At 49.9% G+C, this 19,658-nt stretch overlaps 1 protein-coding gene across 4 annotated transcripts in view; it reads left to right on the forward strand.

Moving 5' to 3' along the window:
- Positions 1-682: 682 nt before the first annotated feature.
- MIGA2 (mitoguardin 2) overlaps positions 683-19,658 on the forward strand; it is a 114,873-nt gene continuing 95,897 nt past the window's right edge. For 3 of the 4 annotated variants that reach the window (XM_069237041.1, XM_069237043.1, XM_069237045.1), the window contains exons 1-4: positions 683-754; positions 5,521-5,757; positions 13,932-14,142; positions 17,888-17,994. In XM_069237041.1, the coding sequence (XP_069093142.1) occupies positions 5,662-5,757; positions 13,932-14,142; positions 17,888-17,994 (414 nt within the window). In that variant the 5' untranslated portion in view covers positions 683-754; positions 5,521-5,661. The remainder of the gene's footprint in view (positions 755-5,520; positions 5,758-13,931; positions 14,143-17,887; positions 17,995-19,658) is intronic. The other variant, XM_069237044.1, reaches the window with a different exon arrangement.

Here is a 19,658-nt window from a genome sequence, read left to right on the forward strand (position 1 = left end):
TACATAGTATATATACAAGGCATGCACATGGCACATATATTCAGAACACTGCCCCCTCTCTAATGTACATAGTATATATACAAGGCATGCACATGGCACATATATTCAGAACACAACCCCCTCCCAAATGTACATAGTATATATACAAGGCATGCACATGGCACATATATTCAGAACACAGCCCCCTCCCAAATGTACATAGTATATATACAAGGCATGTACATGGCACACATATTCAGACCACATGCTCTCCCAGCTGCACATAGTATGAACGGAAGACACAAGTGTGCCCAGATGAACTCCTAAATACACAGCACAGGCAGTCACACAGTCCACAGCAGAGGTAGCCCCTCTGCCCAGTGCACAAACTGGGGCTTCAGTGGGTCATCCAGGCCCTGCCTACACCCTCTGCCCTCCTTGGGATTCACAGATGTCCTGCTTGCTCCCCTCTGTATCTTTAAAGTGAAGCCCCGCCCTCTGCCCTTCACCCCGTCAGTCAAGACGCTACAACCAATCAGAGCCCTCCTTCACCCGGAAGCGCGCTCATGGTTTCGATTCTGTATTGAACCATTGGTTCTGTTAGTATTTCTATTGGTTGGAAAAAGCAGCTGGGGCGTGGCTTGGGTTCCTGTTGGCTCAGAGCGGCGTTCGTCTCTCTGGGCTCCGCCTTCCCCGCGAGAGCAGAGGGGTTTGGTTGCGCAGCGCGGAGGAGACGCTGCCCTTCTGGGATGGAGGGTGAGGAGGGCCCGGGCAGGTGAGGGGAGCGGAGAGAGGGGCAGAGAAGGTGCAGGAGAGGGTGGACAGGAGGGGTGGAGAGGGTGGACAGGAGGGGTGAGGGGCAGGAGTGGATGGACAGGAGGGGTGAGGGGCAGGAGAGGGTGGACAGGAGGGGTGAGGGGCAGGAGAGGGTGGACAGGAGGGGTGAGGGGCAGGAGAGGATGGACAGGAGGGGTGAGGGTCAGGAGAGGGTGGACAGGAGGGGTGAGGGGCAGGAGAGGGTGGACAGGAGGGGTGAGGGTCCGGAGAGGATGGACAGGAGGGGTGAGGGGCAGGAGAGGGTGGACAGGAGGGGTGAGGGGCAGGAGTGGATGGACAGGAGGGGTGAGGGGCAGGAGAAGGTGGACAGGAGGGGTGAGGGGCAGGAGAAGGTGGACAGGAGGGGTGAGGGGCAGGAGTGGATGGACAGGAGGGGTGAGGGGCAGGAGAGGGTGGACAGGAGGGGTGGAGAGGGTGGACAGGAGGGGTGGAGAGGGTGGACAGGAGGGGTGAGGGTCCGGAGAGGATGGACAGGAGGGGTGAGGGGCAGGAGAAGGTGGACAGGAGGGGTGAGGGGCAGGAGAGGGTGGACAGGAGGGGTGAGGGGCAGGAGAGGGTGGACAGGAGGGGTGAGGGGCAGGAGAGGATGGACAGGAGGGGTGAGGGTCAGGAGAGGGTGGACAGGAGGGGTGAGGGGCAGGAGAGGGTGGACAGGAGGGGTGAGGGTCCGGAGAGGATGGACAGGAGGGGTGAGGGGCAGGAGAGGGTGGACAGGAGGGGTGAGGGGCAGGAGTGGATGGACAGGAGGGGTGAGGGGCAGGAGAAGGTGGACAGGAGGGGTGAGGGGCAGGAGAAGGTGGACAGGAGGGGTGAGGGGCAGGAGTGGATGGACAGGAGGGGTGAGGGGCAGGAGAGGGTGGACAGGAGGGGTGGAGAGGGTGGACAGGAGGGGTGGAGAGGGTGGACAGGAGGGGTGAGGGTCCGGAGAGGATGGACAGGAGGGGTGAGGGGCAGGAGAAGGTGGACAGGAGGGGTGAGGGGCAGGAGAGGATGGACAGGAGGGGTGAGGGGCAGGAGAGGATGGACAGGAGGGGTGAGGGGCAGGAGAGGATGGACAGGAGGGGTGAGGGGCAGGAGAGGATGGACAGGAGGGGTGAGGGGCAGGAGAGGATGGACAGGAGGGGTGAGGGGCAGGAGAGGATGGACAGGAGGGGTGAGGGGCAGGAGAGGATGGACAGGAGGGGTGAGGGGCAGGAGTGGATGGACAGGAGGGGTGAGGGGCAGGAGAGGGTGGACAGGAGGGGTGAGGGGCAGGAGAGGATGGACAGGAGGGGTGAGGGTCAGGAGAAGGTGGACAGGAGGGGTGGAGAGGGTGGACAGGAGGGGTGAGGGTACGGAGAGGATGGACAGGAGGGGTGAGGGGCAGGAGAAGGTGGACAGGAGGGGTGAGGGTCAGGAGAGGATGGACAGGAGGGGTGAGGGGCAGGAGAGGATGGACAGGAGGGGTGAGGGGCAGGAGAGGATGGACAGGAGGGGTGAGGGGCAGGAGAGGATGGACAGGAGGGGTGAGGGGCAGGAGAGGATGGACAGGAGGGGTGAGGGGCAGGAGAGGATGGACAGGAGGGGTGAGGGGCAGGAGTGGATGGACAGGAGGGGTGAGGGGCAGGAGAGGGTGGATAGGAGGGGTGAGGGGCAGGAGAGGGTGGACAGGAGGGCTGAGGGGCAGGAGAGGGTGGACAGGAGGGGTGAGGGGCAGGAGAGGGTGGACAGGAGGGCTGAGGGGCAGGAGAGGGTGGACAGGAGGGGTGAGGGGCAGAAGAGGATGGACAGGAGGGGTGAGGGGCAGGAGAGGGTGGACAGGAGGGGTGAGGGTCAGGAGAGGGTGGACAGGAGGGATGAGGGGCTGGAGAAGGTGGACAGGAGGGGTGAGGGGCTGGAGAGGATGGACAGGAGGGGTGGAGAGGGTGGCCAGGAGGGATGAGGGTCAGGAGAGGGTGGACAGGAGGGGTGAGGGGCAGGTGAGGATGGACAGGAGGGGTGAGGGTCAGGAGAAGGTGGACAGGAGGGGTGAGGGGCAGGAGAGGATGGACAGGAGGGGTGAGGGGCAGGAGAGGATGGACAGGAAGGGTGAGGGGCAGGAGAGGATGGACAGGAAGGGTGAGGGGCTGGAGAAGGTGGACAGGAGGGGTGAGGGGCAGGAGAGGATGGACAGGAGGGGTGAGGGGCAGGAGAGGAGTGGCAGGAGAGGGTGGACAGGAGGGGTGAGGGGCAGGATAGGATGGACAGGAGGGGTGAGGGGCAGGAGAGGATGGACAGGAGGGGTGAGGGGCAGGAGAGGATGGACTGGAGGGGTGAGGGGCAGGAGTGGATGGACAGGAGGGGTGAGTGGCAGGAGAGGGTGGACAGGAGGGGTGAGGGGCAGGAGAGGATGGACAGGAGGGGTGAGGGGCAGGAGAGGATGGACAGGAGGGGTGAGGGGCAGGAGAGGATGGACAGGAAGGGTGAGGGGCAGGAGAGGATGGACAGGAAGGGTGAGGGGCAGGAGAGGATGGACAGGAAGGGTGAGGGGCTGGAGAAGGTGGACAGAAGGGGTGAGGGTCAGGAGAAGGTGGACAGGAGGGGTGGAGAGGGTGGACAGGAGGGGTGAGGATCAGGAGAGGATGGACAGGAGGGTGAGGGTAAGGAGAGGGTGGACAGGAGGGGTGAGGGGACGGAGAGGAAGGACGGGGGGCAGGAGAGGATGGACAGGAGGGATGAGGGGCAGGTGAGGATGGACAGGAGGGGTGAGGGGCTGGAGAAGGTGGACAGGAGGGGTGAGGGGCTGGAGAAGGTGGACAGGAGGGGTGAGGGGCAGGAGAGGATGGACAGGAGGGGTGAGGGTCAGGAGAGGGTGGCCAGGAGGGATGAGGGTCAGTAGAGGGTGGCCAGGAGGGATGAGGGTCAGTAGAGGGTGGCCAGGAGGGGTGAGGGTCAGGAGAGGGTGGACAGGAGGGGTGAGGGGCTGAAGAAGGTGGACAGGAGGGGTGAGGGGCAGGAGAGGATGGACAGGAGGGGTGAGGGGCAGGAGAGGATGGACAGGAAGGGTGAGGGGCAGGAGAGGATGGACAGGAAGGGTGAGGGGCTGGAGAAGGTGGACAGGAGGGGTGAGGGGCAGGAGAGGATGGACAGGAGGGGTGAGGGGCAGGAGAGGAGTGGCAGGAGAGGGTGGACAGGAGGGGTGAGGGGCAGGATAGGATGGACAGGAGGGGTGAGGGGCAGGATAGGATGGACAGGAGGGGTGAGGGGCAGGAGAGGATGGACAGGAGGGGTGAGGGGCAGGAGAGGATGGACAGGAGGGGTGAGGGGCAGGAGAGGATGGACTGGAGGGGTGAGGGGCAGGAGAGGGTGGACAGGAAGGGTGAGGGGCTGAAGAAGGTGGACAGGAGGGGTGAGGGTTAGGAGAGGGTGGACAGGAGGGGTGAGGGTCAGGAGAGGGTGGACAGGAGGGGAGAGGGTCAGGAGAGGGTGGACAGGAGGGGAGAGGGTCAGGAGAGGGTGGACAGGAGGGGTGAGGGGCAGCAGAGGATGGACAGGAGGGGTGAGGGGCAGGAGAGGATGGACAGGAGGGGTGAGGGGCAGGAGAGGATGGACAGGAGGGGTGAGGGGCAGGAGAGGATGGACAGGAGGGGCAGGAGAGGATGGACAGGAGGGGCAGGAGAGGATGGACAGGAGGGGTGAGGGGCAGGAGAGGAAGGACGGGGGGCAGGAGAGGGTGCACAGGAAGGGTGAAGGGGCAGTGGAGGATAGATAGGAGGGGTGAGGGTCAGGAAGGGTGAAGGGGCAGGACAGACTAGACAGGAGAGGTTACGGGCAGGAGAATATGGACGGGGGTGAGGGAGAGGAGAGGATAACAAGGAGGGGGCCGAGGTGCAGAGAAGAGGAGTCAGGAAAGGTGAAGGGGCAGAAGTGGATGGTCAGGAGGGGTGAGGGGCCGGAGTGGATGGTCAGGAGGGGTGAGGGTCCGGAGTGGATGGACAGGAGAGGTGAGGGTCAGGAAGGGTGAAGGGGCAGGAGTGGATGGACAGGAGAGGTAAGGGGCCAGAAAGGGGCAGGAGTGGCTGTGTGTAGTCACAGCATGATTTTGTGCCTGCGAGGTGGCTCTGTGACTGCAGATCGTTGTTGCTTCATGCCAGTTGATTTCTGGATTTGTGTACATGTGAAGTTGCTTCATAGGTGGCTGCCTGGGCTTTTGGCTGTGTGAAAACACTTTGCTAGAGGGCGTGCGTATCAGGGCCCTGACCTGAATTTTTATGCATCAAAGCAGTGTGTGCTGGGACTTTTGCACGCAGGAGCACTGCTATGGGTTGCATCTATGTGCGAGATCACTGTGCTGGGTTATGTGACTTTGTGAGTTGGTTGCCGTGTTTTGTAATTGTGTGTAAAATTTGTGGCTTTGCGCGAGGGGTCCACTTTTAGGTTTGTAGTTGTGAGCTCTGACTGTAAAAGAGGTGACTTTATTGGTTATAGCATCGTAGGTTTTATGTCTGCTGGATTAGTAGCTTTGAGTGATTGTAGTTTGGTTTGCACTTCTCCATGATGAGACTTCAGGGGTCTGGTGGCTAATGCACGACATGTGTATTTAGAGGTCCTGTGGCTATATGCGAGATATTATTGTCACTGGTGTCTTGTGGCTGCGTGCTAGGTCCTTGCAGCTGGGCCTGTGGTTATGATGGGTTTGCAGTAGCCTGTTTTGACACACTTTAAGAAGATACTTTTCCCTTTCAGAGTCTGTGGTGGCGGCTCTGTTTTCCTGAAGTGTGCAATCTGAGATGACGCTGTTATCAACATCTGTGAACTGTGCACACTACTGGTGCAGTCTTTCACCCCCATCTTGCTGAGAAACCTGTGTACACCCTCAACTCCATCATGGCATTTAGGAGGACAGACGGTGTCTCTATAATCCAAGCACTTGCAATGACTGTGGCAGAAATCCCTGTCTTCCTGTATTCAACATTTGGACAGGTGAGAGAAATACATAATGCCAACCTAAGTCTTCCTTTTCTCTTTGTTCAGTGCTCTTTTTCTTTGCAGGTGGTTAGGTAAGGCAGCATAATTTAAGACACGAGTGTGTGGGTGTTTGATGGTGTCCGAGGCTGTGAGCTTGCTATGTTAGCCATATGTTTAGCCAAAGGGATGACATAGATATTAAAAAGCATGGGAGATAATGACATGCCTTGAGGTGCCCTACACAGAAGAATGAAGGGGTCTGAAATATAATCTCCATAAACAGTCCTCTGTTCTCTTTCTGATAATGAGCTGAGGATGGTCAGAGCTGCGCCCCCTATCCCACTACTCTGTAACCATCTGACCAGCAGACTGTGGTTCACCATGTCGAAATCATCAGAGAGATCAAGAAGAATGAGCTCAGCCCTGCTTACTGAATCAACCTGCCTACAAATCTCTTCAGTTGTCACTAATAATGCAGATTTGCTACAATGTGATGGCCTAAAGCCATGTCGAGAGAGATCAAGGATATTATACTTATCTAAAAACGATATAAGATTCTCATTGAGTACCGCCATCAGAACTTTAGCTGAAAAAGGTAATCTCAAGATTGAGTGGTAACTTTTGGTATCCTCAGGATCCAGAGAGGTTTATTTTTTTTTGTAATGGACCTGAGGAGGCCCTCTTCCATTCGGCTTCCTAATCACGAGTATAGAGAGTTGGCTTGCAGCTGTCTTAGAGATCATATGAAGGACAAAAGGTGGTCACGGGTCCGCTGGTGAGCCCGATTTAGTCGACTCTAAAAACCTGATCATTCTCTCTTCCGAAAATGAGGTAAATCTGTCAAACACCATCTGGCTGTCTCGGACCTCCTTTGGTAGTTTCTGAGGCACTAACAAGGGGGAAGAGATGTTAACCAGTCTATCCTTAACACAATTTGAAGAACAATCTTTATAGACCTTATTAACCTTTATGTTGGAAAAACTCAGCTAGCTTGTTACAGAATATGTAAGTGGGAACGGACATTTTTGTGTTATTAAATTTAATAAGAGCAATAGCTGTATTAAAAAGCTCTTTAGTAGAATCTTTTGCTGCACATATTTTTTCTGTGATATACCTTGATTTCTCCAGAGTAATCTGTGATTTACATTGTTCAAGAACTAACTTATATTTACTTTTTTCCTCGGCGCTGTTGGCTATTCTCCACCTTCTCTCTTGGGCTCTACTCTTCCATTTCAGTATTTTTAATTCCAGCGTATACCAAGGGGCAGGGTTTTTTCCTTCAGTTTCTCAGGTTGTTTTTTGGGCACTAGCTCCTCGGCTGCATCATCTAGCCATCTGGTAAAATAGCCTGTGGCCCCTTTGCTGCTGCTGTCTAAGGTTGGATTATTATTCCTAAACAACTCCAAGTTCGAGGCGATAATTTCTGCGTCACGGGCACGTTTTGATAGCTTTAGGCGCTTTGAGATCATCATGGTTCTTTATAGGGACTGTAAGATTGAAAAAAAAATGCTTTATGATCGGTCCAAATAAAAAAAAAAAACTTTATTAAATGTGAGCGCAGGATTATTAATGCCATCTAAAGTGTAGTTGGCTCTGTGAGTATCTTGAGATACTATCTGATGTAAGTCAAACCTGCATAGGCAGTCAATAAGGTGCTCAGTTTCTGGATTCTGACATCGTTCCAGATGAAAATTAAAATCACCTACAAGAATAAAGTTGGGCAGCTCGATGCTAGACTCCATGAAAGTCCGAATGGATGATATGAAGCTAGCTTTAAGTCCCGGTGGCCGGTAAAGTAAAGACCCATTAAAAGTGGTGGCATTGTTAAATTTAAAACTAAAAGACATGCCTTCAGTATCCAAATGTGTAGTTTGGTTGAAAGTTACCTTCAGATGATTATGATAAACCACTGCCACCCCTCCTCTCCATTTCTCTTGCCTATCCACTCTAAATAGATCATACCTTTTGGGAATTGCATCTTTTAAATGTGGTCCTGATGAGGAATCTGTCCAAGTTTGCGTGAGGAATCCCAAGTCTGGACAGAAAGCTCCCACAAATTATGCACATTCTATTTTATGCTCTACCAACGATCTTACGTTCAATAATACACTTTTAAAAGATTCCCCTGAATAGTTTAGCCTTTGAACCTTTCCTGTGGTATCAAAAGAGGTCCCCCGTTACAATTTCCCCAAGGCCAACGATTTAAAAAGTAGTCACAGTTAGGACATTTACCTGAATTGGGGATATCCACACAATTGAGAACTTCACCACCCTGGCACTCACCTTTACGCCATATATCGATTAGTTTTTCCCTAGTACTTGTGCTTGGCATGAATATTATAGAATTGGATTTATATTTTCAACACGTTATATTTTCCTCTGAACTGGCAGTTGAATTGCATTATGTGGGCAAAGGTTATTACGAAAGAGAAGAGATGCACAGGTAAAAAGCTTGCCACTGTGAGCTTGTCCTTTATTCACAGTTTTTCATTTCCTTTAGAAATGCATTTCTTTGTACATTGCAAGCGGAAACGCGTTGTGCTCTCTTTGTTATTTATTCTCCCTTACTGCCTGCAATATCGGTTTTGGAGTTTTTTCAGAGGTTTTAAAGCATATGTACTGTGGTAAGCGTGTTAATGATTTAATTTTATTAACTACCTGCACGGGCCTGCGCCTTTGAATCAGAAAGCCTGTGTTTGATTTGTAATGTTTCCACTTTATTGATAAGCATCATTTTTTTTTCATTAGTTGCAGGATCACATAAAAAATCTCCATTGTTCCTTTAATGTCCATGGCAAAGCCAACAGGTTTTGTATATGCAAATTCTATGGAGTTTGTTAATGTTTTTTTTATGTATTGCAAAGGAGGTGAACTGCTGTGTAATAGAACTTGAAATTAAAAAAAAAAAAAAGCGCTGTGACAGGAACAGTGACAAAGCCAGGAGACGTTGCATAGGCGAAACCTATTGGCTTTGCAATGCTTGTTTGTTATGCGAGGACTTGAACACCAGCCTCCAACCAGGCCTGTGGGACCAAGAAGTAATGGAGGAGGACTAAGCCTGGGGGCTCCCATATCCCTCTTGTAAAGAGTATAGGACATCAAGAAAAGGCAGAGCCAGTAACTACAACTATCCTAAATATGGACTTGAGACCTCTAAACAGCCCCATAACTTCTGATAATTCCCCAATGCCAACTTTCCGTGTGAGTAAGTGAGCCAGTGCATTACTATATTATGATTAACCCGGAGGCCTTGACTGGGTAATTGACATGTGGGTCAAAGAAAGAACAGAGAGTGACCGTGACCCTCTTCATCTTGTGCTTGATCTTGCAGACTCCCAATTCGAGAACTGGCACCAACAGAATGTGCATAAATGTGTGTTTTGCTTTCACTAATGACCGAGCTGACAAAAATCTCTGGAATGCACTTCTCAGTTCAAAGAAGACATTTATTATTATTTCACCATGAGGTTCCTAAAAAAGACGTTAGCATGCTAAAAGCACACATTTAAAAATAGTCACTGCAATGAAATTTCCAAGCAAATAATGAAGTAAAAATTAATCACCTCCGGGCCTGCCAAGCTCTTTATCTTTTTCATGCCAGCAAGAAGATAACCCTGCTCAACTGCAAGAAAGAGATCTCCACCCTCATGGGACAGGTGTCAGGCATTTGACGTCTAATCCTGACCGAGGTCTCGGAATTCACTGCTACTGAGCAGGGCTGTCTTTTTATATCTTTAAGAACAGGAGACGGCTTTCTGGAAAAAACACTCCCATAAAAAATAAATATTCAAAAATGCCGGCTAATGTAGGTCAGAGTTGAAAGAAACAGGTTGGAACTGGCCAGTTTCCCAAATTGTCTCGCCCAAGCCCAAACCGTTCCATTTTTGCACTAACAAATATCAGTCTGGTACATTCTCAATGTGCCGACTGCCTACCTCCTCCATATTATGTACGAGCTGTTCGGTGATAATATGTCCTCGCTCTTTGGTGAGAAAGAATATGAAAACAAGCACAGTTTACAATGTGGAATAATACTAACACATTTAACTTGGCAGTGTCTAACGCTACAATAAAGTCAGTAAGCAGCTAAACTGAATACAAAATGTAGTCTGCAACTGGTGAACACTAGACAACTGATCCAGGTGCAAAGTGGTGCAACACAAAGTCAGTGGTCAAAAATACATATTTCACTACAATGTGCTAACATAGACTAAAAGGAAACATGAAAAAAAACTCTCCAGAGCACCCATTAAATGGGAAACACTACACTCCTCAACCAATCTTCAGTGGAATGCACTTCACACAATGTTGAGCATGGGTTCTAAGGATCTCGGCCTCGTTATGATTGTAGGAAAGTGCCCTTTTGGCCATGGTCACCCCACTTTTTGCTCACTAGTACTGACGTTTTACGACTGAGGTGCACTGGATCCTTGCCAATGAGGGTCCTAGTGTCCTTTCCATAAAATGAGGTAAAAAGTGTAGAGTTGGCACACACTCATGTACCTGTGTAGGTCCCTAGTAAATGGTACCCCTGTAACCAAGGGCCTGGGTATTGTAGAGGGTCCCTAGATAGACCTATCGAGGCTTAACATTTTTAAGCCATTGGCTGGAATAGTTAGGAACCGTTTATATCTTCCTCATTTGCCAATTGTATGATTACAACACCATCCTACCTTTACATCGAGGAAGCATTGTACAATAGCTCCAGTGTTTTACTATAGTTAGACATTATATTTTCTGTCCAAGTCCTTCTTGCAGTGAAGTTGTACCCGTAATTTAACACAGTTATGTTTTTATTCATTGTACCTCCCTATAGAGCTTAACTATACCTTGTTTGCTTTAGAGTGAATGACATAGCTATGTCATGTAGGGAAGTCATGCAGACTAGTTGTCAGTCCGTTAAGGTGTCTTAACGTAGCATGGAATTAATGAAGGGAGGCTTGCTAGCCAGAGGGAACATGTGGATGTTTAAATGCCTTCCGTATTATTAGGGGCATTCATTGTTACAATGACTACCTACTTCAGGGTATTTTGCATTTTGTATTGTATGTTGTTATTGTATGGCTTTATTGTAATGCTGTATTAATAAACATGAAATATTTATTTTGCAAATTTCTGCTGGTCCCATCAAAAACACTTTCACGTACTTGCAATAAATGACACCGGTCCCTCTTTTTTTGACTCCACTTAACTGCATCATCTAAAAGCATTGACAAGTCTAATGGGTCCTAAAGGGCAGATCTGTTAAATCGCAAATGCTTGTCCTTTTTTTTTTTTTTTTTCTTTTTTCTTATACACTTTTCACTGTGTTGTATAGCTATTTTAGCCATGCTTTTTAGACACGTTATTTTAGCAACTAGGCCTGCCGTTGTGCGCTTTAGCCCAGTTACATTCTATTTCGCTTCATTTTATTTTTCTAGCATAGGCCACATTTGCAGTGCTGTTTTCTTTTCTTTATCTAGTTGTCCTTTCAGCTAGGAAAGCATTGCATTTCTCAGCATGATATTCTTTTCACTTTGTGCTTTCCTCAAGGCTGCAGCCAGATAGAGTTGCTGGCTAAAGTGGTACGCTGTGTCTCCAACTTTCAAAGAAACATGTTCATTCTTACGTGGGGAATCTCCCTCTAACTGATTCTGCCGCCCAAATTGAGTAGCCTCATTAGGATAATGAGAGCCTACGCGACAACTCTGCATACTAGTGGTGTCCTGGCTCCGAGTATGCCAAGCACAATCAGAGATGGTGAGCTTATCTGCAAGATAAGAGGTGGTGCCGATTGTGATGGCTTTGTAAATTATGGAGCTGTTTTTGAAGATGTGTGCCAGCAAGGGGAGCGAATGGAATTACATCAGGACGTGGGTGATGTGATCCTATTTATTCAGGCCCTGGATGAGATGTGCCACAGCATGTTGGATGTTCTTAAGGGGTGCCCCTGTGGAGTCTGGTAGGCCATGGAGCAGGGCTTTACCAGCATCCAGAAGCAAGAGTGTGAGGGACTGAACAGAAGTTCTGAAGAATAAACATATTTGACACCAGTCAGTCTTTGTATTTTTGGCATTGTGTTCCTTGAGGGTGAGGTTTTTGTCCAGGGTGAACCCAACCGACTTGAAAGTTGGAGTTTAAAGCTGTCAAGATTCATTTTGTGAACCAAATTTGTCAAATAACAGAAAATCTGTCTTGATTGGGCTGAGCGTTAAATCTGAATGATGTGCAGGAGGGTTTGAGGCATTTTAATGTCTGAAGCAGAGGAGATGTTTAAATATAATTGTGTATTGTTGGAAACTTGCCCTTTCTCCAGGGCCTTTTGCTGTACCCTATATTTCTTCTGAATTTAGAACTCTGTCCAGTTTACCCCTCTGTGGACTGTACCCCAGCTGTCCAGAAGTAAAGTGCCTGTGCTCCCTTATTTAACCTGGCTGAATTGGGATACTCCTTGGCATGTTTAACTTGCCCATAAGTCCCTAGCATATGGAACTAATAGCGTACCATATGATGGAATAAATCAATCAAGTGGTATTTATATAGCGTTGCTTCTCATCTGAGAGTGTATCCAGGCTGTGGTGTCAGTTGAAGAGCCAGTTTTGGAGTCCCTTCCTGAGGTGGGTCAGCGAGGGTGAAGTACGGAGTTGGATGGGGAGGGAGTTTGAAGGCATGGCAGCGAGGTGGGAGGAGCAGCGCTCTCCGGTGCAGCAGCATTGTATTTGCGGTATCTATGCGAGGGTGAGATGAGCGGAGGTTCCTGGGAGGTAAGTGGAAATTCAGGCGGTGCATGTAGGTGGGTCCTTGGTTGTGGAGAGCTTTGTAGGGGTGGGCCAGGAGCTTAAATTTACCTCTTTTCTGGATTAGGAACCAGTGGAGGTCTTTCAGGAGCTGGGTGATGTGGGTCCTACTTGGCATGTTGAACATAAGTTGGGCTGCTGTGTTCTCGATTGTCTAGAATCTTCTCATGAGTTTGGTGGTGGTCCCTGCATAGTGCATTGCCGTAGTCCAGTCTGCTGTTGATGAGTGCCTGTGTCACAGTTTTCCTGGTGTTGAAGAGGAGCCACTTGAAGACTTTACAGAGCATGTGGAAGCAGGATAAAGCGACCGCGTTGACCTGGTCTTTCATGGAGAGTTCGCTGTCCAGGATGATGCTGAGGTTGTGGGCGTGGCCTTTCAGAGTGGGCGTGGGTCCAAGTTCCGATGGCCATCAGGAGTTGTTCTAGAGGGAGATGAGCCTGCCGAAGATTAGTACTTCAGTTTTGTCCGTGTTGAGCTTCAGGCAGTTGTTATTCACCCAGGCTGAGACGTTATTCATACAGTTATGGACGTTTGTCTTCCTAGCGCTCCGCTGAGAGCGAGAGGATGAGATGGGTGTTGCTGGCTTAGGAGACTATGTTGATGTTGTGGGTTCTGACGATGTCTGTCAGTGGGGTCATGCAGATGTTGAAGAGTGTTGGACTGAGGGAAGAATTTTGAGGGACACCGCAGATGATGCGCTTGGGTTGAGTGGTGAAGGAAGGGAGATGGATTCTCTGGGTGTGACCCATGAGAAAGGATGCCATCCATTTCAGCATGCCGTCTATGATTTCAATCTGTCACAGTCAAATGATGAGAGTGTTGTCGGTGTTGATTCTGCGGAGAGGTCAAGAAGGATCAGGGCGTCTGATTCTCCTCTGTCGAGTAGGGTGTGGATGTCGTCTGTTGCGGCGATAAGGGCTGTCTAAGTCCTGTGGTTGGTTCTGAATCCTGATTGGGTAGAGTCCAGCAGGTTGTTTCTCTCCATGTGTTCGGTGAGTTGAAGGTTGATGGCCTGTATGGTCACCATTAGTGGATTTTGATATTATCTGTGAGTAGACTACCAAGTGGCTCCATGTAGAGATTGAAGATGAGAGGGGACCATATGGTACCTTGGGGGTACACTATAGAGATGGGGATCTTTTGAGATCAGAAGGTGCCCATGTGAACAAACTGGTGTTGGCTGGAAAGATAGGATACCCTTCTCTCAGCCCTCTGTGCATGCTCTCTCTCTGCTCATTCCATCAGCCCTCTGCACACTTCTTTTCCCTGCTGTGCGTGCCACACAGTCTGCAGGGGTTGCGGTTTCCCACTATTCTGGGCACCATGATTCGCTCTGTCTGTGTCTTTTGCTCATCTCATAGCTTGATTACGCACTTCCCTTTTCTACTTACTAATATGCCCTCTCTTTGCAGTCTGTCTTCTCCCAGCTGAGGATGTCTCCGGGCCTCCGGAAGGTGCTGTTTGCCACTGCTCTGGGCACCATGGCCCTTGCTCTGGCTGCACACCAGCTGAAGCGCAGACGGCGGAAGAGGAAGCAGATCACCCAGGAAAGAGAAGAGGTGAAGCCAATGACCATCCCAGCACCTGTACTGCCAGCACAACGGGCCTCCTCGGTGAGGAAAGGTGAGCAGACTTCCATGAACAGAGGGGCCAGCCGATTGCCTCAGCAATCAGACTTCAAGTAATGGGGGTGAGTGGTGCATTGGTGGATGTCCTTATTCCGAACACCTCCTGGGATAGGCGAGTCCAAATGATTCCTGTCAGACCGCAGGGCAAGCAGGAATTAGTGGGCCCAGCCATGGGGTCTGAGGCCTTTGATGTCCCAGGGCGCAGCCTACTATGGATTCTGAGCACCAGTGCCAAGTACCACTTCAGCACTTGACTCTCTAGGTTTAGCAAAGTGTGAGCAGGGCAAGGCTCTCTCTGGGCGAGGGGTGGATATATGTAGGTGGACACAGACTCAATGGCAAATACATACAGTAGAAACAATAAATTATAGTCCAGCAAAGTACTCACTTTAGGTACAAGAAGTAATTTATTTTTACTGCTATCAACACAAAGGGAAATATGAAATTCATAAACAACTACACAGTGCCCCTTAGGCTGATGCTAAGGTGCTTCGTAGGTAGTTCCCGGTGTCCCACTCCCTCCTCGCTCTAGCAATTGCATGTATTGCCCATTCACTACAGGCAACATCCGGGGTAAGCCCCACCAGTAGTCAGTCTCAAGAATCCACTCGGACTCTATTTTAAACTCAAACGTTTTCCAGTGTCAAAGCAATATCTAGCAAACAAATTCCCCCCTGAACCGACTTAGCTCAAACTCATTATCACCTGCGCCTGCAAGATCGGAGCGTCTGAAGTTTGAGTGTGTCCCTTTGTGGGTGCTGGAGTGGCAGAGCTGTTTCAGGTGAGTTTACTGCACGCATTCCAGGCAGGTTCCACTCTACGGTCCTCGAGGTCCTCACATGTGGTCCATGTACCTGCAGCGACCAGAGATTTCTCATAACTCCTTCTTGCAGGGTAAGTCTTTGGTCCACCCCACTGTGGGGTAGAAGGTGATGTGAAGTTGCTGATCCCTCGTCTTGATGTAGGTGTGCAGGTTTTCTCATGATGGCCTCACTCATCCGGCGACGTTCCATGTCAGGTCACACTTTTTGCTAGTCCTGGTGACCCCTCTGTCTAGGGGGGCACCAGCCAAATCACCGCAACAGATGCCTGCATGGTGGCTCCTCCTGACACACGGGATTGCCAATCCTTCACTGTACATGGGCTCCGGCCGGATCAGCACAGCAATAGCCTAGGCTCACTGTACGGTGGCCCTCTCATGGCCTACAGGGTTGCTAACTTTGTCCTGGGCAAGGAACCGATCACTGCAGAAGCAGTTTCCTTACACCTCACTTAAGGAATCCACTCAACAGGATTCCCTACTTGACCTTACTCCCTCCAGTGCTCTCCTTCCTCACATGGCACACTGGTCTTTGCAAGCAGGCAGGCGCTGGTGCTCCAGGGAAGGTGGTCTTGGATTCCTTGGGTGATGTCCCATCACCCAGCAGGGACACTAGCAGGACTTGGCCACTAGTCCTGGCCACAGCCAGAAGTCTTGCAACACTTCTCCTTGCACAGCCCGACTGGCTGCTTGACAGTTGGCAGTTTTTGCAGCATCAAGCTTCCCTGATTATAGTCCATTTCCAGACACCTAATGTGATTTAGGGTCTGAGTCTTCGAAGTTTATGTTGTTGGTGGGGGGAGTCTGCTGCTTTTGAAGTACCAACTCCTCTGCCCTCTCTTCCTCTTGAAACCGGTCTGTCACAGCAGGAGTGACTCAAAAGCTGACAGCCCTATAACACAGGCTACGGGAGAGACTAGAGTTCACACCTGGATGTCAGCCACAGTGATATGTGTATCCAAAGTTTAGCCCAGGACCCCACCCCTACTCTTTATGATTCCCGTATCAGCCCCATCTCCTTCCCAAGATGTACCCAGGCCCCTTTCTTGGACCTCTTTCTGAATCCTAGAGTAACCTTTGAAGTGTACAGGGGAAGCCTTCTTTACCTTTCTCCAATGTGTCCTACACAACTTACAGGAATGCAGAAATACACAAATCTACCTGAGGGATTCCTCTGTCTCCTCGTGTTTCACCATCCAACCTTGGGTTACCCAAATGGAGCCCCTGCCGTATATACACATACTTCATAGCACTGTGCCCTTCATATACTGTACTACACATACACCCATCACATCCATTTAAGTGCACACAGTGCACAGCGCTATATCTATGAACTTTACCACTTACAGACGCACACACACCCAACACATGCATTCATCATGCACACACTGCAGAGTACTGCATTATCCCTGCATTGTACCCTTCCCAGGCACACACTCACCCAGCACAGATACGCCACTTGAGTGCTGTGCAGCACTCCACACCAAACCGATGGAGGCCAAGGGTGAGTTAAGCACACAGTAGAGGTCTTTAAAATGAGTGAGCTTGTAGGTCTCACTACAGTGACGCAGATTTAAGATCTGTTCACTCCTACTGCTCACTACACGGTATGCTACCACCACTTTGCTTGAGATGCTTAACTCCTGGTAAAGATAGTAGCCTTTCATCACTATGACGGTAGTGCTCGGGGGTCCCCCTCCCTGTGCAACAAGACTGGTGCAAGCCGTAAGAGCGGCCTATGCTTAAGGGATCCAGACATCAGTACAGTTGGTTAACTCAGGGTAGGGGTGCACATTCATCACCATGCAGAAGATTTTTCCCTCCCCAGAATTCCCAATGAGCAGATTTCCAGTATAGGGGGGGTGCAAATCCAGGATTTTTTTTCTGGTTTTTATGGAACAGTATTGTTAATAGACAAAGTATAAAGGGACAGTATTGGAGGTAGTGCCCCAGAAAACAATCAGATAATTGCCGGACAAAGGTAAGCTTTTGAGCTATCATCGCAGGAAGAGTGTGTCAGGGGGTCCCTCAGAGCACAAGGTATTTTGAAGTACACATCCCTTTCATAAGGCTGAACTAGTGCACGCTCCATTCCCTTACCAGGGCAAAATAATGCAAGTTTGTTACACACTTGTTTTTCTTTATTACCCTCAAAACATTGAGCGCTATGAAGTAGCCAAAAGGAGATGGGCATTGCTCTCAAGGAGCAGCATATTATTAAATACATTTCCCCTTTTAGAATAAATATTGTTCCAATGTCTGGTGTTTTCTCCAGATCCTTGTGTGTGCAGGGAGCTCTGGGCAGAGATGAAGAGGCCTATGACTCTCCATGCCCCAGGAACCTGATACTGCTACATGAAGAGGTCGGTCAAGACTCCCCAGTAGTGGCTGTTGTTAAGCACTGCAAGTTGTGGTGTGAGATTGCTATCAGATACACTATTGCCATTATCACTCTAAACAAAGGTCTGTGTGTAGATGAGTGGGTCAGGCCTGGTGTATACCGGGTATTACTTTCAGTGCCACAGCTGGTGTATTCCCCTTATCAGTTCTGCTCCCAAGACTGGTACATCCTGTGTATTTGCTTGTCTCCAAGGCTTGACAATCCTGCGTATTTGTTTGGCTCCCACTACTCGCGGTGTACTCTGTATTCATGTGGGGACTGTGGTTGGTATATGCCGTGCATTGGTTTGGGTGCTGAGGCTGCAAAATCCTGGGTGATATTTTGGGTGGTAAAGCTGGTATATGCCGTCTTTAAGTGATGGTTCAGATTCAAAACCTGCCATATATCCCAGTGGTTGGTTTGCATGCGAAGACTGGAGTTTGTTGAGTATTGGTTTGGGCACCATGGGTTGTATATGCCAGTTTGAATGACGAGGACTGTATCATTTGGGTTAGTAACAGTTTTTTCAATTCCTTGTAGGTTATTCCAGCCGAAGACTGCAGAGCCCGAGCAGCAATGACACCCTGAGTGGTATTTCGTCCATCGATCCCAGCAAGCATTCCAGTTCATCTCACAGTCTGGCCTCGGTAAGATAGGGAATTGACTGCCTGCAGAGCTCCCCATCCACCTCTCGTGGAGAAGGGGTGGGCACTGTTGGACAGCCTAACTTTGCACTGGGGTAGCAGTGGCAAGAGGATGAGAGAGTTACGGTTGAACATCCATGAGATCCTCCAACTTACTCCAGCAAGTTTACTTTCCAATAATCATAGCACTGTTTATCACGATTTAATTGTTTATTAAGGTTGTGTTTGAAACCATGGAAAGCTGAGTTTCCACAAATATGCACAGGACCTGAAGCTTTCTCATTGTCGTCAGTGTTCTTTATACTTTGTCAAAGGTGGAATTTTACTTTTTCCACAGTATTGGCTGTGTGCCTTGTGAGTGACCACCTGAATCTGACATACAATTATAAATTAACCAATGGCAACGAGTTCATTCATTTGGCTGTGGGAGAACTGTGGGTGTGCCCTAATCCAGTATCTGGCAGCATGGATTAGGAAACTGTAGGAGGCTGGCTCAGTATGTGGTGGACACCTATGATGTTACACCTTAAGCGGGGTCCAGGCAACCCTTATTAGATAGTGTTACAGTGTCCAGATAGCCAGTGCTCTCTAGTGGTAGCTGTGGTGAGCAGCCTAGACTTATCTAGGAGTGTGAAGCACTTGTAATGCCAAAGTAGTCACACAGTAATTTATCACACATGAAAGGAACCACACAGTGTTGCAAAAATAAAGGTACTTTATTACAGGAATACCAAACTAGGTTACTATAGGCAAACCCCTTTCTGGAGGTAAGTACACGCAAAATATACACAGGTAAGCATTAGGAAATAGCACAAAATAGCAAGGGCCCTAATAGGGGCGGGTGGAGGGGGGGGAGGGGTTCAAACCATATACTAAAACAGTGGAATGCGAGAATGGGTCCCCAGCCCGAGGATATGGAGTAGTTGGCCAAGGGCTGGGAGAGAGTGTAACAGGAGGTAAGTATCTAGAAGACCCCCAGCGACTAGGGGAGCAGATGTAAGTTATCTGGTCATCCCATAGGCTAACATAGGGACTCATAAATGGAACATTGCAAGAACAGGACTAGGCCGGTGGAACCCATCTTCTGGAAGATGAAGACCTGCAATAGAAGGGGATAGAGTCCAGTCCACGCAGAAATGTCCAGGTGTGGCCGGAGGCAATGCCCATCCTTTGTGGGTAAAGATCTGGGTCGATGGTGATGGGTGAAGTCCAGCTGAGGAGTCCAGGAGCTGCAGAGGAGTCCCTGAAGTCACCTAAGTGCTGTCCCGCAACGGTCACCAGATTGCAGATGGGTCAGTGGCTAGGAGGACCACCAACAAGCACAAGCAAATGCAAATGGAGCTGTTGGAGATTCGCAGAGCTGAAGAGGAATAGCAAGGTCCTGAGGACTCGACACTTGGAGGGGAGTCTGGGCTGACCCTAGGAAGACAGGAGAGCCAGCAGAAGCAGTCAATCCCCATGAGAAACCCACTGGCACCAGGCTCAGTAAGTCTCAATGAGGCCTAGGCAGCACTCCTGAAGAGGAGTCGCAGGAGCAGGAGAGAAGAGACTATTCTTGCAGCGGTAGAGTGCTTAGGGCTCGGGCTACTTGGAGCCTGAAGATCCCTCGAAGCAGGAGTTGACAAGCTTTGGTTGCTACAACAGTTGCGGTGCACAGGGATTCTGTC

Source organism: Pleurodeles waltl, chromosome 6 (assembly GCF_031143425.1).
Source record: "Pleurodeles waltl isolate 20211129_DDA chromosome 6, aPleWal1.hap1.20221129, whole genome shotgun sequence".
NCBI classification, from domain to species: domain Eukaryota; kingdom Metazoa; phylum Chordata; class Amphibia; order Caudata; family Salamandridae; genus Pleurodeles; species Pleurodeles waltl.